The sequence below is a fragment of the Parasteatoda tepidariorum genome, chromosome 4 (assembly GCF_982258835.1).
Source record: "Parasteatoda tepidariorum strain Cologne lab strain chromosome 4, Ptep-v5.0, whole genome shotgun sequence".
Lineage (NCBI taxonomy): Eukaryota > Metazoa > Arthropoda > Arachnida > Araneae > Theridiidae > Parasteatoda > Parasteatoda tepidariorum.
Window position 1 is genome coordinate 91,933,825 of NC_141758.1, and position 24,869 is coordinate 91,958,693.

At 29.8% G+C, this 24,869-nt stretch overlaps 1 protein-coding gene across 1 annotated transcript in view; it reads left to right on the forward strand.

Moving 5' to 3' along the window:
* LOC110283103 (protein trachealess) overlaps positions 1–23,426 on the forward strand; it is a 218,177-nt gene extending 194,751 nt beyond the window's left edge. The window contains exons 4-13 of the mRNA XM_043043212.3: positions 953–1,032; positions 5,108–5,197; positions 9,295–9,481; positions 11,972–12,090; positions 13,468–13,664; positions 15,252–15,358; positions 16,875–17,022; positions 17,780–17,901; positions 20,132–20,289; positions 22,143–23,426. Of these exons, the coding sequence (XP_042899146.1) occupies positions 953–1,032; positions 5,108–5,197; positions 9,295–9,481; positions 11,972–12,090; positions 13,468–13,664; positions 15,252–15,358; positions 16,875–17,022; positions 17,780–17,901; positions 20,132–20,289; positions 22,143–23,351 (2,417 nt within the window). The 3' untranslated portion in view covers positions 23,352–23,426. The remainder of the gene's footprint in view (positions 1–952; positions 1,033–5,107; positions 5,198–9,294; positions 9,482–11,971; positions 12,091–13,467; positions 13,665–15,251; positions 15,359–16,874; positions 17,023–17,779; positions 17,902–20,131; positions 20,290–22,142) is intronic.
* Positions 23,427–24,869: the final 1,443 nt, after the last annotated feature.

Below are 24,869 nucleotides of genomic sequence, written 5' to 3' on the forward strand. Positions count from 1 at the left end.
CGACGGTTATAAAATAAAATAAAATAGAATGCATGACACAATATATTACATATAGATGAATTTGTAATAATATTCCACCAATAGATAGTTTCAATAATTTACTCAAAGATAATTTTATTAAAATAATTCTCTAATATGCAACATAGAAATAATAATTCACTAATCGATACTTTTATAATAAAAATAATAATTCACTAATCGATACTTTTATAATAATAATAATAATTCACTTATCGATACTTTTATAATAAAAATAATAATTCACTAATCGATACTTTTATAATAATAATAATTCACTAATCGATACTTTTATAATAATAATAATAATTCACTTATCGATACTTTTATAATAAAAATAATAATTCACTTATCGATACTTTTATAATAAAAATAATAATTCACTAATCGATACTTTTATAATAATAATAATTCACTAATCGATACTTTTATAATAATAATAATAATTCACTTATCGATACTTTTATAATAAAAATAATAATTCACTTATCGATACTTTTATAATAAAAATAATAATTCACTAATCGATACTTTTATAATAATAATAATAATTCACTTATCGATACTTTTATAATAAAAATAATAATTCACTAATCGATACTTTTATAATAATAATAATTCACTAATCGATACTTTTATAATAATAATAATAATTCACTTATCGATACTTTTATAATAAAAATAATAATTCACTAATCGATACTTTTATAATAATAATAATTCACTAATCGATACTTTTATAATAATAATAATAATTCCGAAATATATAACTTTAAATATAAATGATTGATAGTTGTTTAATGATAACAGATAATTTATTTTGTCATTCTGTATTGTTAGTTGGTAACTTTAAGAGATCATTAACAGTTTAACTGATTTAACAGATCATTACAACAAAAATACATATTTTATTTATTTATTTATTTAATTTCAGGTGGTAGTCTAAGGTCTAGATCGATGACATCTATTGCAATGGATCTCTTTGAGCAGCATCAAGCAACGCACATTCTTCAGGTAATAACAGAGTTCTTTCATATCAATTTTTCATCAATTTTCACCAACAAAATTTTGAAAATGTTTTTTTAAAAATGAGTTCAAACTCAGACTAAATTTATTCCTAATATTTAAATGAAGTAAATAGTAAAAAATTGTCCAGGAAAAAAAATTAGAAAATTTTTAAGTACATGAAAATTTCTTCATAATTATAATTGAAAAATTACGCATAAGAACCGAGAGAAATCGAATTTTTATTTTATCGATCCTCGAAATAGGATTGCACATCAATCTTAACAAGAAGTGGTTAGAAAAAAATAAATTTTGCATGGCATTTTTTTGTTGTTGTTATTTCAGGAAAATAAATCAACAAAATTCAGACTGGTCATGGTTTCACAATATACCCTGAATTCATTACAGAATACGTCATGTTGCACGAAAGTTTTAAAATGATTGCCAATTAAATTATTAATTAACTTCTCTGTTAAATACAGAAATTCACTCTAAAACTCTAAAAACTAAAGACATTTATAAAATGTTTTCTGTGTATTTCTCTTAGAGTTTTAATTTTTATATATATATATATATATATATATATATATATATATATATATATATATATATATATATATATATATATATATATATATATATATATATATATATATATATATATATATATATATATATATATACCTAATTTTTTGGGTTTACAACTACTAATGTTCAATTCTGTAGCCTTGTAATTTTGAACCCAATCCAGAAGACAAGGAAACTCCTGGATCAAGGTTTGGGAAAAAATTCACCTTCGTGGAGGACTTTTTGATGGAACTAACCCGCATTTTGCGTTTCTTGGAGATGAAAACCTCCCACGGTTAGCCTAACGACAAGGTGACTCTTACCCATGATCCGTCAACCACTGAGGATACTTTACGTCAGCACTGTGGTCTGTGTAAAACGGTTTCGGAATTCGTATCAACCAGCCATCGCTGGGATTCGAACCCGGTTAATCTGATTGGAAGGCAAATGATCTATTCCCTGAGCCACCATGCTTCTTAATGTACATATTCTAATTTTTTTTATATATATATTCTAAAAATAAACAAAAAAAGTAACAATAATAAAATTTAAGAAAAAATACAAGTGACCTCTTAAAATTTTTCACGCACCGCCTATAGTATGACGCAATAAACTGAAACAGAAAAACTTCCAGTTTTCATGTTCTCTAAATGAAACCTTCTCCAGTACGCATCTTATATCAAGAAAATACTCTCCTAAATACACACATTGGCTATGTTTTAACTCTAATCCTTCCGATTAATGAAAAAGTGGTATTTTCTTCTTTACTAGACTGAGCAATGTAACTTCTTAGTGTACTCAAAGATCAGTCGTTGAGCAATTTCCTGTAATTCCTGATGCATCTATGATATACGATATACGTATTAGAGCCTAAAACACGATTCCTGATACGTTTATGATATACAATATACGTATAGGAGCTTAGAACTGGATTCCTAATACATCTATGATATACAATATACGTATAAGAGCTTAGAACTGGATTCCTGATACGTCTATGATATACGTATAAGAGCCTAGCACTCGATTCTTCGTGCGTATACGATGAATGATATTCGCGTATGAAACGCGATACCTGATGCGTATAGGATAAATGATAATCCTATGTAATCCTAAAACACTATTCATGATGCACCAATGACATAACTCAACAGCATTCGTTGTTCTAAAAGCTTGAGATACTCAAAAAATAATTTTTAATGCCTTCTTTGACGCACTATAAGTCTAAAAAATATCCCAATATTCAGTTTTATGCTGTTCCTTCTTAAAATATTTTAGATGAAGTTTTAAAAATATTTTATAGAATACCCAATATATTGCAATAAGCTCGATCGAGAAAGCTCACAGCTTGCTTATTCGCCGTATACAACTTCCACGTAATTGTTAAGCGGTCAAGTACGCATCTTGTACCTGGAATATACACGCCTAAACACGTACAACGGTCACGTTTAGACTCTAATCCTTCCGTTTAATGAAAAAAAAGTATTTTTTGCTTCACTAGACTGGGCAAAGTACCTTCTTTGTGGATTCAAAGATCAGTTTTAACAACTCGTAAGGCATTAGCAGATAATACTTCCAAAACCTGATAATTCATTTTACTGGCGAAGGAATACAATCAGATGCATCCTTCTTAAGATTATTTGCATGGATCATTATCTTGGTTACAACTGTTAAAACGATTGTAGCTCTTTTCACTTTCACAATGTAAGCTTCATTAGGTAACTGTTGGAGGACAACAGTTTTTCACAGGCCTTTTGTGGGAAATATGCTTCATTTGTGCTGGGAGAAAACAGTTCTTCTGTCACAAACGCTATTTTACTTGGGTTTCGTCAATTCGTTAAAATTAGATTTCTAAAACCATTATATTTAAAATTATTACCGAATTAACATTCCACGACTTTTTGCCCACATTTTTTCATGCGTTTTATCTCCTGAAAATTTTAACTGGGAAAGATTTTGAGAATGCGCCTTATAAATTACAAAGACTTACCTTAAAAGTTTTTAAAATTGTTACTGGAAAAAGAAAATACCTTTGAAATAGTTGGATGTTTAAAACGCGAATATTTTCCAGCACTCTCCTGATAATAAACGTTTTCAAATTAATTTTAATGAAATTATTAATAATACTTTTAAAAAAATTTAGGGATGTTCGTAGTAAAGAGTACCATCAAGCCAATTTTGAAATATTTATGGTACATAAAAAAAATTCCTTGAAAATAACCCTAATTAAAATATCCTTAAAATAATTCTAGATTTGTAATGTTAGAAACAACAGGTAAATTCCTGATTAAAAATATTTTTAAAATAATTTTAAATTGACTGCGTTAAACACACCAGGAATATTCTTGGTAAGAAATAAGAAATATACTTGAAACTAGTGGGCAGCGCCCCCTGCTCGCTAATGCTCGCCGACCCCCAAAAATTGCTACCCATTCTTATATGGTTTGCTTCGTTCGCTACTAACTTTGGCACATTGCAAATACACAAAATTCTAAGAATTCAAAACAATCATTCAAATCCATATAAAAACTTTTTTTTAAAGAAAATTGCATCTTTTTAGTATAAACTAAGTCATTAAAATAAATTTGAATTCAAATAAATGACATGTAATTCGTTAAACCTATAATAAATGTGCTATAGTATAAAATCTTAAAGCGTAACAATACGAATGAGACTCATTTTTCAATGAATAACTAATAACAATAATAAAGCAAATAAATTCGTGATATAAATCAAAAATCGTCAAATAAATTCGTAATATATAAATTCGTGAAAAAAAGCGCTTTCGACAAAATACTAAAATAGAGATCTATCGACAAAGACTACTCACTTCTGCCTAGCTTAAGGTTATTTCAGTTTCCGTTCCGAAAAGCGCTATATGTTGAGCCACCTCAGCTAGATTAGGCATGCGACATTTTTAGCGGCAATCATTGGTCGATTTTCTATCGTTGCCATTCGGGGAGTTGTAATGAGGCTTTTTTTTGTTGCCGTGTAAGAGAAATATATATATATAGATACAAAAAAAATATTCCTGATTTAACAAAAAGATTCATTAACGCGTTGAATGCCATGGGGGTCACCGGTGAACGGCACTGAGTTTGCTCCTAGTGCCACGGGTGTCACCGATGACCGACGAAGTCAAGATTATTAGAAACACATAATTCGAGTAAATACAGATTCGAGTAAATTCGAGTCAACGTTTATTCGTAAAATTATGCTACAAATTTTCCATTAATCATTTTACAAATTTAGCTTTTTATATGTATTATTTTATATGTATAATTTTATATGAATTATTTTATATGAATTATTTTATATGTATTATTTTATATGAATAATTTTACATGCATTATTTTATATGTATTATTTTATATGTATTATTTTATATGTATTATTTTATATGTATTATTTTATATGTATTATTTTATATGTATTATTTTATATATATTATTTTATATTTTAAATTAATGAGCGACTTATTATTTAATAATATTCTTATTCTCCTATTTCTTTTCAGTCATTGGACGGTTTTGCTTTTGCCCTTGGTGCAGATGGACGGTTTTTGTATGTCTCAGAAACAGTCTCTATTTATTTAGGTCTTTCACAGGTAAAAAATCGTTTGTATATCATCTTAAAATACTTTGATCGAATCTCTCATTATATTTGCATGATTTATTCAAATCTTATTAACTACCACGTATTTAACTATTACATTTGTAGCTAAAAATTGTATTAAGCTTTCAGAATTACATGAAACCAAAGCGTACTATGTATGTATATAGTACGCTTTAGTTTCATGTAATGGTCATTCTCGGTCATTTCTCGGCCTTTTGATTTGGTTTCATGTACGCTTTGGTTTACTATGTATGTACAGTCCGCAAAAAAAAAAAGATATCACCCTGAATAACTTTCGTTCTAATGATCCGATTTTCACGAACTAAGTGTCAATCTTAATGGTTCCTGGGGGTGACCTCAAATATGCTAATTAATTAGTGCTAACTATTAATTAAGTTACGAAATCAGACACAAAAACATACTTTCTCTGAATAAACATATATTTTTTTTTTACATATTTGGAATCTAGACACTTGAATTAGGGGGGGTAGACAAAATTTTAAAACAATTGGGTCGTAAATTGGGTTGCAATAAAGGTTTATATATTTGGCGATAGTCCAGAAAACCGCCAAAAAAAAGTCGCCTGCGCAAATAAATATTTTAAGATAACCCATTGACTGATTCAAAAGAGGAACGCTTAATTTTACTAGGTTGCTAGGCAACCAATTTCTGACTGTTAAAAAATTGAAATAATGTTTTGTGATTGCTCTGAGAGGTTTAATTAATAGTTAATAGAAAACATCTCGAAGTTTCTAGGCAATAGACAATTTTTAAGTTCATATATGTCCAAAAAAAAAAAAAAAAAAAAAAAAATTATTTTAATCTCCTTTGAAAAGAAAATTTGAATCGATTTATAAGTTTTCAGAATTTAAATACATGAACTTTTTATCTGATATTATTTAGATTATGCTATTTTTGCTATGTTTATTCGAGGATTTCATACTAAAATCAAATTAACATAGCTTATAATAGCTATATACAAAATTTTAGGGATAATGATTTTTACAGCTTTAATCGAGTCTTCTAGGCATGAAAGTTTGAAGAAGAAAAAAGTGCTTGAAAAATAAAATGTAGATTGTATAGTAATTCTAATGCACATTCACAAGGTTTTCTATAATTTACGATATTTCTTTTTTCTATAACTCAATGAATTGCTGAATGTTTAGTGGCATTTTAAAAACATTGAAATATGTTATGTTTAAGAATAAGATATTGAAATAATATGTTGCATATTGTATGATTCATTGTTTAAAAAATTTGCTTCATTTTGCTAGATATTTACGTTACATGGTTTTCTTTGGATAAAGATGATTAGCAAATAGCATCCACATGTTTCGATACATTCTGAAACTTACGTTCGCAAATTCACCATAAAATGTCGCACAGCATATTCTTCAATTACGATAAGCTACATTTACCACCAAATACTGCTACTATGATTATTTTTGTTTTCTTATATATATATATATATATATATATATATATATATATATATATATATATATATATATATATATATATATATATATATATATATATATATATATATATATATATATATATATATATATATATGATATGATACTCTCTTTTTAAACAGAGCTCGTAAGGCCCTTAAGATATTGAAATGGGGGCACGAAAACTTAAAAGATTTTTTTTTCCTAATGCCCGCCTGTGTTAACATCCGTCAATTCAGGCATCTACAGGGCGACAGATATCTGTGTGGCCTAAGGATTCCTAACGAGCATCAAACATTCTCAAAATTAAGTGTTCATTCACTGGAAAATTTAGTGTTTATTCAATTTAAGAGCTGTTCCCTCACTTGGTTATCTTACTACTTATTATTTAAACCACCGAAAGCTTAAAACAATATTACGTAAGTTATCTAAATTTCTTTTACATAATTTGCATTTAATAACAAATATGTCGACGTGCATTTAATAACAAATACGTCAGTTAGCTAAAATTACAAATGTTGAAATTTTTATGATTTTTTTTTAAAGACAAGCTAAGCTTAAGTATTCCTTCACTGGTTAGTTTACCCTATAAGATTTTGAGAAATTTGCGATGTTGTGAGAGATGCTTAAAAATGTTGACTACGTATTTTTATCAATATTTATAAAATATATATTCAAGAAATTGATGAATATTTTATTCCAAATTTATTCATTCGTATGTATATTGAAATTTTATCAGTTATTGAGAAAAAAAACTAAAAAATAAAAAATAATCACATTAAAGAAGCACAATCTGTTGTATAATCATATTCTATCAGAAGCATGCTTTTATAAAACTCCACATTCTCTGAATAAAATGTATTTTATTCAATAAAATGTTTTATTCAAATTTCTTTATTAAATTGCAAATAGAATTTTAGACGACTAAAAAAGAAACATCGTATTTTATAGCTTAAAAAAATGAAAATGAAAAGATAAGCAAACGATTATTAGCGAAAAAAATATGAATGAAATTTTATGCTAAGCGCGCGAAGTCAAGTTCCTCGCAAGTTTATCACATTTTAATATTAATCGCCCCATTTAATCATTTCTTCATTGTCGCCAAATTATTTTTTTAAAAATAATTAATTTTAATTTTTCTCAGCTTCTAATAAATAAAAACAGTTGAAACTTTAGATTTTACAATTGAAAAATATGTAGATTAATATGGTATAAAAAAATTCATACCTTATAATTCAAAAATTTTTCATCCTTAATTTAATTAAATAATAAAAAATAATTAACAATTATTAAAAATTATTTTTTTCGTGGAATTATCTTTGGGTAAATGAGCTTTATGACTTGGTGAAATTTTCTTTGAATTGCTATATTAGTTTTTAAAATATGACTAAAAACGTAAAAAGTGAAATTAACATTAAGGGGTACGAACTTTGGATCGCTCTCCTGACCAAACTATGGGGACCATATTTCCCAGATTGCGACTACCCCCTATATTTTGAAGGTTAAGAATCCAAATATGTAAGAAAAAATATATGTTTATTCAGAGAAAGTACGTTTTTGTGTCTGATTTCGTAACTTAATTAATAGTTAGCACTAATTAATTAGCATATTTGAGGTCACCCCCAGGAACCATTAAGATTAACACTTAGTTCGTGAAAATCCGATCATTAGAACGAAAGTTATTCAGGGTGATATCTTTTTTTTTTGCGGACTGTACATTTATGAACAATAGTTGGATTTAATAAAAATAACAGAAAAATCTTACCACGCTACATTAATTGGCATTAATACTCATTCAGCTGTTCCTGTTTTCATGAAATTTATTTTTAAAAAATTTGTTTTTTTCTCGTTATTTTTTATTTTAAATGTGATTTTTTTTTTCCTTTCCTATTTTTTAATGAAAAATATCTTTTGCTTTTTTTTCATAAATTAAATATAATTCAAAATAAACATTTTCTTTGAAACAACATATTCAATCAAATACGAACCTTTAATTTTATAATATACGTATATTGTATATGCTTGTTGCATATACTTGTTATACATACTTGTTGTTCCTTTAATATACGTTAAATTATTTAAGGAGAGATTTTGAAAAAAAAAATTATAATTTTATTGAAGCATATATTGCTTATTTATTCAAAACTTTTGTAATCATGCTATATTATGAAAATATCAATGGTTAGTCAAAAATAGTTGAAAAAATGGGTAACTATTTAAAAAATACTCATATCAAGTTGATGAAAACAATGCCTAATTACAATTTTAAACTTATATGTTTTAACCGATTTTTAAAAAATGTACCATTAATTAGTACTTTCAAACTCTGCAAGCATACAAAGTCTTCTTTAAATGCACAAGCCTTTCACAATAACTACGAACTATTTTGAAATGCTAGCATCTCTTAATGATACGAATTATATTATGATAATTGATCTGAAATGAGCATTAAATCTTTCAGTATTTCTTAGCAAAAAACTCCAGTAATAAACCGCAGATTTTGTACATCTCTTAATAATACAAATTGCGCTATGACAGTTATTTTCAAGAAGTATTTTGTATTTGCTTTGTACTTTATAATACAACGTTACGTGTCTGGAAAATTAACGAGCCACATTATTTGACGAAATAGGTCGAAATGACAGGAAGTAGTGTTTTCGATTACATCCATCAACAAGACCAATCAGAATTAGCAGATCTAATAGGAATCAACATGTGCCCTTCCCCATCTGCAACATCACCTCCAGCCTCTGTAGCTTCGGATGACGGTTCGTCTTCGAACCCGGGACCATCTACACCCACTGGGTTCGATAGACCCCGTAAGTAGCCATTTTTTTTGCCTTCATTTTCACTTTAATATTTGCCTTTGTTCAAATTATCAAAGAATAGCTACATTGATATAGTTAATGCTCCTAGAATCTAGTCAACTATATCATACAGCCAGAGAACTTAGCCAACGTCTAATTCTTTATTATTAATGAAACTTTATCTTCAACAGCCGTATATATGATTTACCAACAGCTCAATATGTTAAATGAGCTGTTGGTGAATCATAATAATGATTCATCAACAGCTGCTGTAGCCAACAGCTTGATCATAGCTGTAAGACATAGTTGGCCAGACTTCACTTTAAAGTATCCTATGCATAGTCCACTTAGTAAAATTATTCTGATTTGAGATACTCCGATGCTTATTTGGTTGAAGACTATTTCTAGATCTATAATACTATAAACTGTCATTAGGCTTAGATTGCCAATTCTAAGTAAAACCATTTGTTAATTCTAAGAGGTAGCGAATTTCTCTTAGATTTGTAGTTTAGTTTCTCTTAGATTGCCAATTTCTAAAAGGTATCCAATTTCTCTTAGATCTGTATTCTAATTTCTCTTAGATTGCTAATTCTAAGATGTAGCCATTTTCTCTTAGATTTGTAGTCCAATTTCTCTTGGATTTCCAATTCTAAGAGATAGCCAATTTCTCTTAGATCTGTATTCTAATTTCTCTTAGATTGCCAATTTCTAAAAGGTAGCCAATTTCTCTTAGATCTGTATTCTAATTTCTCTTAGATTGCTAATTCTAAGATGTAGCCATTTTCTCTTAGATTAGTCGTCCGATTTCTCTTGGATTTCCAATTTTAAGAGGTAGCCAATTTCTCTTAGATCTGTATTCTAATTTCTCTTGGATTTCCAATTTTAAGAGGTAGCCAATTTCTCTTAGATCTGTATTCTAATTTCTCTTAGATTGCCAATTTCTCTTAGATCTGTATTCCAATTTCTCTTAGATTGCCAATTCTAAGAGGTAGCCAATTTCTCTTAGATTGCCAATTCTAAGAGGTAGCCAATTTCTCTTACATTTATAGTGTAATTTCTTTTAGATTATCAATTCTAAATATTTTAAATGCTTACGAAATATTGTCGTTTGTGTAAAAAATTTAATAAAACCATAAACAACATCTGATTTGATAGGATCCGATGATTAATTAATAGATGATTATATCTAAAGTCATTAAAAATATCAAGAAACTAGAAACTACAATCAGACGTAGACTCTACTTGAATGTAATTTAGACATTGTTAATCTGTAAAATAATTGTGTATATATATCACCCTCTACTCTTAATGATTCTTATGGCATTTTTTATCTAAATAATCTGTGATTTCCCTAATAATTGTAATAATTTCCTAGTAAATGCCTTTCATGTTCTTGTTATGTGAATGTACATGTCTTGTTTTTGCTGATAATTTTACTAGCATTAAGTAATTTTTGCCATTGGTCATTGAATATTTGTGCTATATGCCGACTGTGTAAAATGTTCTGTTCTTCCTAATTCAAATGAAAAACATTAATTAACATTACATTGAATAACGTAAAGTAACGTAAGGTTTTTTAACATAAAGTTAGTTTATAAAAAACATTAATTAACTTACAGATCTTTTAGTTGAGGAAACTTTAAAATAACATAAGTTATTTTGAAGTTCATCTAGTAATAATAAAAAATGTGCTCTATAAACATCCGTAATATCTATTTCAGTTGGATATTTTTTCTATAAATTAGTGTTTTGTTTCTGCTCATGGTTTCATTACACTGGCAAACATTTTTCTCATTTGCATGTGAATTTTTAATAGATCTTGGATACTTTATCTCAAATTTCAAATCTGCAACCAGTTTCCATCTCCAAGCTACAGTTTTCTTACGATATTTTTTCGAAATTTACCATTCCCAGAAATATCATCGTACTAGATCACGATACTATCACGAACATATACTATCGTATACTATCACGATCTAGGTTCGCTCCCCTATTATGACCTATTCAGAAGTACACGAAAAGCTGTTTATAATGTGCAAGTATACCTAGATGCGTACAACGAATTTCCGGGAACGGGCTCCTACGTAATTTTAATCCTGATGATGTGCCCTAACTTCCCTAGAAGATTGTCGGAACATTAAGACAACCCCTTTGTCATTTATAGTATTTTTAAACTTGTACATTTCAACAAAAAAATGGACTAAAAATGTCCTTTTAAAAAGTAATCAGTAGCTTTAGAAGCAAAGCTAATATCAGATTTGAAATTTCCACACCCGAATTAGGAAAGTTTAAGTATTTGTATAAATGTAAAAAAAAATTGTCCCCCAGTGTTACCATTAAGTTACTTTTAACGATTGTGTGAAAGGAAATCATGTTTTTTAACTAAAACTTACGACTCATTATAATTGTATCATTGTTAATTTGAACTATATTAAATTTGAACAAAAAGCTTAAGCTGTATTAGCAATTTGTTTTCACATACTTTTATTTGTTTATCAACAGCTCCAACAATGAGTATAAGAAGCGAAAGTGCAGGTCAAAGTCTACAAAGATCTTTCTGCATAAGAATGAAATCTACATTGACCAAACGCGGTTGCCATTTTAAATCCTCTGGCTACAGAGTAAGACACTTATTTCTAATACTGTTTTATTTTCATTGAAGATGAGCTATTAAGATTACTCTAAATCAAATATTGTTTAATAAATAATTGCGCATTATCCTTTTGAATATGACAGTCATATCAATTATAATATCATTTTCAGTTAATTATACAATAAACAGTATCAATTTTCATATCATTTGTAATAAGTAATCAATTTTGATATCATATTTGGTTAATTATAAGATAGCCAGTATCAATTTTTATATAATTTTAAAATAAATAATCAATTTTCATATAATTTTTGGTTAATTATAAGAAGACCAGTATCAATTTTTATATTATTTTTAAATAAGTAATCAATTTTCATATTATTTTTGGTTAATTATAAGAATACCAGTATCAATTTTTATGTCATTTAGAAATAAATAATCAATTTTCATATTATTTTTGGTAAATTGTAAGATAGCCAGTATTAATTTTCATATCATTTTAAAATGCATAATCAATTTTCATATAATTTCTGGTAAATGATAAGGGGACTAGTATAAATTTTTTATTGTGTGTCCTATAATTTCTTATATAATATGTTAATTTGTTACCTTAAAAAATAATGAGAATTTTAACGATAATTTACTTACATGCAAATCAATTTATCAAATTTCAGAAACTAACGATGCTGCGATCTGGACCTTTAAATATAAGTGAACAGCAGTTACATTGACCAATTTCTGATTAAAACTAAATTTGTTATAAACTTGGTCTGCTTCTTTCTAAGTTTTATAAAAGAAATGGAAAAAAAAATCCTATAAAATTATTTATTTTGAAAAGATGTTATTATGATTTTAAAAACGTTTCTTAAAATTGAATTTAAAAGGTTAAACTATTTTTAAGAAACAATTTAATAATCAAAATAATTTGGCACAACTATAAAATGTTTTATACGAAGGCTTCTTGGCCTTTGTTTATTAAGAAAAATGCACTTCATATTAAAATATGAATTTTAAAACGATTAGAAATGAAGACCTTATTACAAGCGAACTCTATGCTGCTGCCATCTATCATTAAACTTTATTACTTATACATATAGGATGGAACTTTGCTATAAAACTTCTAAATGCGAATAGTGCTGCCATCTGTTATTGTTAATGTAAAGCACTGAAAAAATTTACAATTGAAACATGAAAACATTGTTTATTCCGTGAAATAGATCAAATGTGAGGCTTTAATTTTAATAAATTGTTTCAATTAGCAATAACTTTTACTTTTTTAATGACTATTTACTAGGAAAGTTAATATTTTATTTTTAAACTATTCTTATTTAAGCCTAATTGTAAAATGAATTGGCTTAATTTCCTTTGCATATTTGTTATTTATTTATTTATTTAATATTTTTAGGTTGTACTAGTTTTATCACATCTTAGGCCTCAATATAATTTTTCTTCGTCTTCGAGGAAACAGGCACCTACAGTCATGGGACTTGTGGGTTTAGCCATAGCCCTTCCTCCTCCTTCAGTCAACGAGCTACGGCTAGAACCCGATATGTTTGTAACAAGGCTGACATTCGATTTCCGGATATCTCACTGTGAGCCAAGGTAAGACTACATACTGTTTTCAAACATTTCAGACCATTGCATGGAAACGCTCCTTTGCAAAATTAACAGGTAGCAATAAAACTCAGGCCAATATTCAAAAATCTTAGACTAATAAAGTACAGAGGGATCATTATCTACAAATATTTTACATTATCTACAAATATTTATTTATAAAGTCCTATAAACAGTTTTCTAATTCACCTGATATTTCTTAATACATACTAAGCCCACATGGAACCGATATTTTATTTTATAATTGTCATTGAACTGCCGATTCAATTTTTTTGAGCTTGCGACTACTAATGTTCACCTCCGTAGCCTGGCAATTTTGAACCCAGTCCAAAAGACAAGAGAACTCCCAGATCAATTCTTAGAAGAAATTTGGCTTCGAAGAAGACTTCGTAACGGAACTAACCCGCATTTGCGTTACATGGAGAAGAAAACCACGAAAACCTCCCACGGTTAGCTTGATGGCAAGGGGACTAACTAATAATGCGCCTACCACTGAGGATATATTGCGTCAGAACTGTGGTCGATGTGACGCAGGTGCGGAATTGGTATCAATTAGCCAGCACTGGAATTCGAACACGGTTCAGCTCATTGGGAGGCGAACCCCTTATTCTCTGAACCACCATGGCTCTCGAACCAATATTAATTTTTTTTTCCGATTTAGTTAAACCAATATCAGCAACTATTCAGCCTAGATAGAACCTATATTTAAATGCCCAATCAAAGCTGGGCCCGTTGATGAGCATCTTAGCTTTGGTCCCTCTGTACATATTCCTGTAGACTTTTATTGAACTAATTATTAGTCCTACTACTGTTAAGATAAAATTGCTGTTTTGCAACTGCATTAACTATTGCTGTTTTCAATTGAAGTAATGAGTTGCTTTTAACTGAAGAACTGAAGTAAAGAAAAATAAACTATTATTAAAAATATGCATGAACGTATTTGATTTTCATGTAGGAACTGCTGCTAAGTTTGATGATTTCTCGTTTTACGTCGGAATCAGACATGCATAACATTAATACACATAACTTGTTTATCTAAAAAACACTTTCATGTGCTAAGTCGGCTAATTTAGGACGTTAAATATCCTTTCCTTTTCTGCAATTTTTATTACTATGATACAGCTTCTTTGACCAAAATTATTAGAAAATAACAGAACAAGTTTACACGAATCCTAGAAGTAATACATTTTTTCCAGAATATAGTTAAAAGCTGAAAAAGGGAAAGCATAAATAGATCTTAATCCTGAATTATGCATAGATCCATATGCCTTGCCTTTTCCATTAAAAAAAAACTAACAAAATATCGAAAAAAATCTCCTGATTTTAAAAGCTGAGTCTAATATCTGATTGCATGATTTATACTATACATGTAGATTACCATACCATACGTGCAGCTTACCATACCATACGTATATATGCAGATACCATACGTGTAGATTACCATACCATACGTGTATGTGCAAATACCATATGCGTAAATTACCATATCATACGCGTATGTGCAGATGTCATACGTGTAGATTACTATTTATCATTCATACCTAGCAATAATTTTGTGTTTTATTATTCAAATAGGGTATCTGAACTCTTGGACTACACTGCAGAAGAAATAACCGGAACAAGTATGTACACACTGTGCCACGCACAAGATATCGAAAAACTGCGAAAGTGCCATATAGATTGTAAGTACTATTTTATATTACAAAAAAGAAAAACTAATTGCGTGCATGTTACTCATTTCCATTTTATAACTGTTATGTACAAAAATAAGAAAAGTTTGGAATAATATTGTAATAAACCACACACTTTTCAAATGTGACAGTCTTACATCAAACATTTGTTTGATATTATTTCCAGATAGATACTTTATAAGTTTAAAGTAAAAAATGACTTGCTGAATGCGTGGTAATCGAAGTGTCCTTTTCTTATATGAAAAACGCTACTTTGAACAATTTTATGGCTTATGATTATATTGCCCCAAACTTTAAATGCATATTATTAATTAAAATCCTTCATTTCAAAAGTTATGTTGCACCATGTTTCTTTTTAAGCTTAACTATATTAAAATCAAGGTTAATATTTAAATAATGCCAAAATATGGATCTCTAAGGTTGCCAATATTATGGTTCAACACAGTATAAAAAAAGTTTTATCAGCGTTGAGGACATAAAAAATGTGTTTGCATATTTTACTTATTTCGAATTTAACGATTAGATTTTATTATTCGCAGTATTTACAAATATTTTATCTATTCATCTATTTGTTAATAATGAACTTTAATAATTTAAAATTAAGGATAGTATCGACTTACAATCTTATTATATATGGACCAACTAAATATTAGATCAAAAATTTAAATTTAAAAAAAAAAACATACAAGTAATGTCTATTCAAAATCGTTTTCGCGCTTGTTGCAAGTGCCAAATATATTTAAGACATTTATATTAACAAAGGCATTTTCATAAGTTAGTTAAGAATGACACTGGATAATTTTATTATTATTATTTTCTGTTGTAGATTATTTTTTAATAAATCTTAGATACTTTCGTATCTTTGATTTCAAATCTGCAATCGGCTTCTCTCTACAAGCTACAGTTTTTCTCATGACATTTTTAGCCTATTTTTTCTCGAAATGTATAAAAAAAACATGATATATAACAAGAGGTCATGCTAATGCTGCAACAAACATCCAGGAGAGTAAGCACACATCATCAGGATTAAGACTGCATAGGATTCCATGCCCGAAAATATCGTCATACACCGCTAGGGTGCTTTTGTATTTTAAACTGTTTCTACAGGTGCCTCTGAACAGCTCATATTAGTGAAGCGCCCTTAACAGCGTACGGTGACATTTCCAGTCATGAGTTCCTATCAAATTTTAATATTGATGATGTGCCCTAACTCCCCTAGAAGTGTTTCGCAACACTGATGCGACCCCCTGTTATATATAATCAGTTTAAACCCGCGCATTATGACAAAAAAAAGACTATAAATGACATTTTTAAAAAAAAGCTTCCAGAGCAAAAGTAATTTCAGATTTAAAATCCCCAGACCCGAATCAAGCAAGATCAACTATTCATGTCATAAGCAATTTGTTATCCAGTGTAAATAATACTAAAATTGCGAAAATTCACTCATTCTTGTGTCTGAATGTTTAAATAATGTATATTTTAAGCAGTTTTTGTTTTTTCCTCGCAGTGATCCAAAAAGGACAAGTAATGAGTGGTTACTATAGGTTAATGAATAAAAATGGCGGTTACACTTGGCTGCAGAGCTGCGCAACAGTCATTTGCAACACCAAGAATGCCGAAGAAGAAACCATTATCTGTGTTAATTACGTCATCAGGTAAAATATTTTGATTTCTAGTGGTTATTATTCAAAATCCAGACAATGCTCTTTTCTCTCAGATTCCATAATTTTTTATTTTTAATCAAAAATTAAATCCGTTTCTTTTGCAAAAACTCAAACCCCAATTCTGTTTACTCTTTGTCAAAAAAATTAAATCCATTCTTTTTGCATAAAATCTAATCTTAAGTTATGTAGTCTGTCTTACCGGAAACTCAATAAATTCTTTATAAAAAAAAAATTAAAAATATTTTTTCAGATGAATTAGTTGTATATGTTCAACCCATTTATCATTTTTTTTAAAGTCGTTTGGGCTAATTCTTTTGGAATATGGGTCCCATTTTATTGTACCTACCATTGACGGATACTCTTATAGAAATATCTAAGCTGACGTCACTTCACTAACATGTCCTCTGGAAATCCATCAATGATCAATCAGTTAGATGGCAACTAAATGAGAATACGTTTCTTTTCGGATGAAAATACGCATCGCCCAATAGGAACAGTGCAAACAACTAGTTGCCATTCACTACCACAAAGTTACACTCAAGGATGTAGTTCAGCCGTGTGAATAACGTTAAATCTGATCCGAAAGTTGATAGTAATAAACCAAGCCTAATTGCTATAAGGTTGTCCCACCAAGCCCAGCCAGGTGATTATACCCAACCATGTGACTTATCGGTTGGGCCTAATCACGCATTATACTTCTGGATGTAAAAGTGGCTTATTACTAACATATATACCTTTTTGCTTTCAGTCATGTAGAATATCCCCATTGCGTCATGGATTATTGCCAACTACCAGCATCACGTGACTTAAGAAATGAAGATCCCAGCAGTTCTGAGAGGGGTACAAGTCCAGACAAAGAGGGAGGCAGAGGTATTATACACTCCCAGTACGTAATGGCTGGAGTACACATCATCTAAAACCACTCACATCTTTAGTTTTGACTTTTTATTTTGACCTGCTATTAATCCTGCTATTAACTGTAAAATGCTTTTATAACATATGCAGTGCACCAACAGAATGGACCGATCTGAATAACTTTTGATCTAACGATCGGATCTTCATGGTTTACGATTCATTCTTGATGGCTTGAGGTGATGACTTCAAATATGCTAATTAATTAGAGCAGACGATATTTTAAGTTTAGAAATCAGGCACAAAAATGTACTTTTCCTGAACCAAACGTTGAAACGTTGAATCGCACTCCTGACCAAATTATGGGGACTATATTTCTCAGATTGCGGCTACCCCTTATATTTTGTGAGACATTGAAATTTGAATTCATCAAATGTTTAATTCATATGTTTAGTTAAGATAGCTTGTTCAATATGTTTAGTTAAAGAAAGTACGCTTTTGTGTCTGATTTCGTAACTTAAAATATCGTCTGCACTAATTAGCATATTTTGGGTTACCCCTTCAAACCATTAAGAATGAGTCCTAGAACGTGAAGATCCCATCACTAAAACAAAAGTTATAATGAGTGGTCAGTTTTTTAATTTGCGTCCTGAACATTCTATCTCTTCTTAATACGTTTCAACATTTTAAATCCTATTATAGTTTGTTATTGATTATTAAAACCAAAATAAAACATGAAAAGACGGTGAGGGGACATTTACATACCTAATCATTTAATTACAAATTGATTTTGATTAACTGAAAAATAAAGTGGAAAAACATTTAATGTAACGTTTCAAAAAAAAAAAAAACACTCCTTTTTCAGGATTTAAGAACTTATTAGAATCGACTGTAGTATATAATAAATGTCTAATGTTTCTTTACACTCTAAAGCCATTATCAAATTCTCTGAAATTGAAACATTGTTCATTCTTCAAGTTTTTCAACTTAGATTAATGAAAAACTTGGAATTTTTACACCGTCATTCAATAGCTTTCTACATTTTGTCATACCTTCAAACATTGTCGCTACATGCCTTATACATATATTTAAGGTTTAAAATATTTAGCTTGAACGAATGATAGAAATTTAGTGAAAAAACGGGTGAAGGAGAGTTTTATGCAAATTTGAGAAAACCAGTTTTGAAATGTATAGAAACATCTAATTAGAAAATATATTTATTCCCTAAAATATGTCTTATTTAAAGATTCGTTAAAATAAATTAATGTACTATACGTTTTTTAATCGCATCGTATAATACATTTATAGTATATTATAAGTGCTAACACTTTCTTGAGAGCAACGATGACTCAAAGGCACTTCGGCAGGGGTTCGGTCCCCCCCTCTAACTTCAGATCAATGGGTACCAGTCTTTCTAGGAAATAAAGGTGATCGGTGTGCACACAATGGATGGTGTTTTCAACACTAGGGAGCGCTGCAAGCTCGGGACTGCCTAAATTTCCGGGTTACTGTTTCAGTTGTACTTTAAAGCCATTTGGCATCATTGTGTTTTGAGATTCTTGCAAACAATGCATTTGATTACTTATTACTTATGTTTACAATGCTAACAATACTGTTTACAATACTAAAAGTGTTAACACTATCGTAAGATGGTGCACAGCTTGCAACACGAACAAACAGTAATAAACAAATGGAAAGAGGCCAAATCAAGACTGCCAAAAAAGCGAGTTATTCAAAATCTAGCAACCATGCCACCTTTTTTAATAATAAATAACAAAATAACTAAAACAAATTTTCACTCCAAACTCCCCAGAATTACATAATAACATTAATATACGGCAGATTTGAGCTCAGAAATCATCTAGTTTATTTCTTTTATTGAAAACAAAATTATCCGTTTGAAAACATCGCCTATCAGAATAACATGTAGTAAGCAGCTGCAAACTTTTTAACTGGAACTAGAGTAGGTCCCGAACTCGAGATTGTTATTGTTTACATTTCTATTGAAAACACCATCCATACTGACCAGATTGCTACCATTATGCTGTTGGTCACGAAATTGTGGTGCTATAAGATCCATGGATTGTCCGGCCTACTATAAATTTTTGCTAGAATGTGTTTATGCCTTAATATTCTTAAACTTGATGGAAACTTTAGAGATTTCAGTCCACTTAATATATTCTCTCATTAAGGATAGATTACTTGTTCTGTAACATTCATAATAATTGTATGTTTTTGTATTTTGTAGACAATACGGCTACAGGGGACGTTGAAGCGGAGCAGAGGTCCACATCGAGGCCAGGAAACGTCGGCGACGTTCATGACGAAGGTCAAGTATTTGAAGGAAGTAGTCATTTGGATATGGAGGGCAACAAAAGAGATTTGCAGGAATTACACAGGACATCGGTAAGCTATTCTAATCATGTCTGCCAAAAAATTAACTAGCGTTAAAATTGTTTTCTAAATACCCCATTTTTAATAAAAGTTTAGAAAAAAATTCATCAGAAGTTTTGGCTGGAAAAATCGATGTTATCATGTCATATAAAATTGATGTTATCACAATATGCACAATAATATTTACTATGAATCGTTTGAATGCCGAATTTAAATTTGAAATGGCATTCTAAATCAGGGATGGGCAAACTACGACCCGCGGGCCAACTGTGGCCCACCGGATGGTTTTATCCGGCCCGCGGATAGAATTTTAACTTGCCGATCCGGGATGAATATAAATGTTATACATCCATTTTCTTGTCTACTTTGCTTAAAGCTATTTTTTTTCTTTCTTTTTTATCAAAGTACTTACTTGATGACTCTTTTGCTTTCTCTATCTTTGTTCTACAAAACATAAATTGATGGAAATAGCTAGCACAGACAGCTTCAATTGGTAAACTGCTGAAAGCAGAAGTTCTTTATAGAATAGCCTTAGATTGACGCTATCTGAAGCAGTTGTTTCTAACCATGCCAAAGTTTGAGTTTTACAGATCATTACCAAAAGCTGGTTTCCCAAATTTAATATTTCATGTTCAGAAAATCAGTGCTCTGTTTGCTTCATCTTATATATGTAAACAAGTGTTTTCAATTATGAACCTTAGAAAAAATCCTTTCAGAAGTAGATTACCAGACAAACTTTTAACCTCGTTCCTTAAAAAAAGTACTTCTCACTTGGAATCTCAATATAAAGAACTTTTAAAAATCAAATCGCAATTTCATTCACTTAATATTTAAATTAAAACTTTAATATCGTTTTTCTATTTTAGAAGATTTTGCTTAGCCCACCAAACTTTTTTTCTCGATTTTTTTGCCCTCGAACAAAAAAGTTTGCCCACCTCTGTTCTAAATCATGTTCATTCGAAAATAATTAATAAATTATATGTTTTGGATAGTTGTTTTTGATGTTGGTCTACATTTTTCTAAATCTGTAGTTATGTTGCACTGCATTCAGAATAAAAAATTTCAAAAAGGTTAATTAAGATAAAATTCTATTCTTTACAAAAGTTGCCTTTGCAATGTGGGTAATAACTTCAAAATTATTGCAGAAAGTCTAGTTAAGCATTCAGTATTTTGAATTTGCTTTTGGATAAGTTTCAAAATTAAATTTCATAACTGCAGCCAAAAATTAATTAAAACATACAGGAACGTTTAAAGTATGCAAAATCAATTGAATAGATGATTGGAGAAAGATTATTGGATATTTCTTAATTAATGTTTTACGTTTTCCATTTACAATGAAAAAATAATAATATTCCAAATGGAAAAGGAAGATATTCATAGAAAAAAAGATAATATTTCCTCCAAATCTCCATGTACAGTTATCCTTTTTCAATTTACCAATCCATTATGTTTCTTCCATAAGAATTCTTTTAGCTAAAATCTGACTTGTAGAAAACTAGGAAATTTGCATAAAAGAATCTATTATAATTTCATAATACTATTAGTATTAAGGTATAGTCGATTCTCGCCTCCCATGGTGTCACATTTGAAATTTACATGTCCACTTTATTTATATCCTGCTACCGGAACATTTAATCTTAAAACTGAAACAGAGTTCAATACATTTCTTCCAAACTTACATAAAAGCTATTTTGTAAGATTTTTTTTTTAAATTTTGTTTCAGGCTACCTTTGACTGTTAAAAATTGTTGACACAATAACTAATTGATGTATCTCCTCTTTTTTTTCCCTCTTATTTTCAAATATAATCACTTCAATGTATTAATGTCCAACCAACAAAACTTATCGAAATATTTCATTTTTCAGGAGAAACCGGGCAATTCCCCTAAAGAGTTTCCAGGAGTTTCGTTTTACGACCAGTCAAATGCAAGACGTACTCCGACATCCGTTGCCGAGTCTGCCGCGGAAGCAGCCGATAACAGACAACGGAAAAGAAAACTCGCAGATTCCTTATCGGTGATGAATGAAACAAACGACAACATCAAAAGCCCTCGTCCAGGAAGCTCTTCGTCGACTAGTCTTGAAGTTCTGTCGCTGGACAATGGTACCACGTATAGTGAAGTGACCAACAATGACCTAGTTGTGGACGACATGTCCTGTAGCCAATCCGGTTTAAATTCTTCGAATGGGAGGAGGGAAGGACACTCTGAAAACTCCCCCGACAAAAGTGATAAGGTTACTAGACCATGGACTAGATCTCCCGCCGCACCGAATGCATACGACACAAACTGTAGTAAAAATTCATCGGCAATGTCTGTTAGAGATTTAGAAGATGTCATGAACAGGCACTTGCCACAGCACAATGGATCTCCTGGCGGAGGCTCGCCAGATGTACTAATGCTCAAATCATTTCCCCCCACATCGGGTTCACCAACACAGCGCCCAATACAATGGATTGGTGGTCCACCAGCACCCGCATCTTTGCCAGCAACCACACTGTTACGACAAATATACGTGAGTAGAGAGTCTGTCATCCGTTCCGCTGGTGCGCATGCGACGCGTCATGGTTGCTACGGTGATACCATTCAAGGCACACTTCCTACGCCCCCTGGTGGACCTGATCCGCCATACAGTGATCTCATGTTGCAATCTGCCGCCAAACTTTCAGATTCATCGCCAACTTACGGTTCAACTGGATCATCATATTTGGACAATTGCAATGCCATGACGCCGCCAAGCTCAGTATCTCCGAGAGACAATTTCAACGAGGCAGCAGCTGTCGCCGCTGCTGCGGCAATACCGCACATGAGACATTACGTAACTGCGACAGACCCGAATTCTCTCCAGCACTTACCGTTAAAACCACATCAATTATTCGTACATCCAAGTAATTTAGACCATCCTGGTGCACCATATGGTCATCACCACACGCAACAAACACTTTCTCCAGATCAGCATCAATCTTTGTATCATCACCCAAGTAGCTTTCATTTATACCATCCACCGCCAGGTGGCTCTAAAACAGCCCTACATACAACAAACGGCACTTCATGGTTCTGTCAGCCGCATTCATAGATAGCTCATGAATATTTTATTTTGTTTGTACAAAAAAAAAATATGGTGGAAACTTTTAACGCGTTTTTTTTTAAACTCTAAAAATTGGCGTCCACCTTTACTTAGCTCGATATGGTTGTGAATTAAGCGCTTGAAACAGCAATGCAAAGTCTAGCTTGCACAACTTTATTGTACATAAAACTTTATATATTAAAAAAAAAAAAAGATTTTAACAAAGAAAGTGAGTGAAAATCAAATTATTGGTGTTATGAAGACAAGAGTTATCGGATTTTTGAAGGAGATGGAAACTATTCATTTCTGATAAATGCAATTTGTGAAATCAAAATGTTTATTTGTTTATAAAAAAAAATATTTTTATCATTCAAATCAAAATCATGTAATGAAAATTCAAGTTAAAATTGTATTCGCTGCATCAAAATATACACACATGCTTTCATTGTTATTTTTATTACTATAACGTTATGGATGGTACACAAAAATTTATTTATAATGTATTTTTTAGATAATGCAATTATTATTGTTTTTACATAATATGCTTACAACATTGAAATTGGTTTTCAGATAGGTAACAAATATTGCAAAAACGTTTTAAAAATCCCCAAAAACGACATAGATATATTGCCGAAAACATTGAAATATCAACTATTCTACGATCATGAATCAAACGTTCCTGAAATGTTTCTAATATGTTTGAAATATTTCTGAAACACTCCAGAAATATTTCATACTTGCCCAAAATGAAACTATTTATCCAAATTTTAATTTATCTGATACGAACTTGCGATGTTTTGAGTTGTATTTGCATAGGAAAAACCTTAAATTGAAAATATCCAACTTAAGTTGAATATTTAAATTAAATATCATTGATTTTAAGTTATTACTTAATTTATCTGATACATAATTCCGATGTTTTGAGTGGTATAATTGATATAGGAAGAACTTTTCAATTTCTGTTGCATTAAATCGAATCTTTTCAAAGAGAATTCGGCTAAATATTTCCTTTTTAGCATTAAACCAATCTCAATGACCAATTAATTTTCAAATTCCCATTTATTGCACAGTTTCAATTATCCAAATTAAATTTTTTTAAAAATCCAAAAATGTTTATTTGAAAAAAATTTGAAACATTTAATAATGACTATAGCCTAAATTTACTAACTTTTTAAATGTTATGTTTAGTTATAGGCATTTTTTGGTAACGGAATTATAGTTCAAAGCGAATTCGTCACTTTTTTGTTACAAATTCATATTTAATATTAATTTTAAGTATTATTTTCCAATATATTTTTTAAATGCTCGGTAACGGAAATAAGTTTCCTGTAATTCCTTTACCGAACATTTAAAAAACAAATCTTTAAAAAAAATAGTTTGTTTAAATTTGTATATTTGTATAATTGTATAAACAAATTTAAATTTGTATATCTCTGGCTGTATCTAAATGTATATTCAAAAAAAAAAATTAAAATATTAATTATATGAATATTTAACAACATTTTACAAATTTGTTTTGACCTGCAA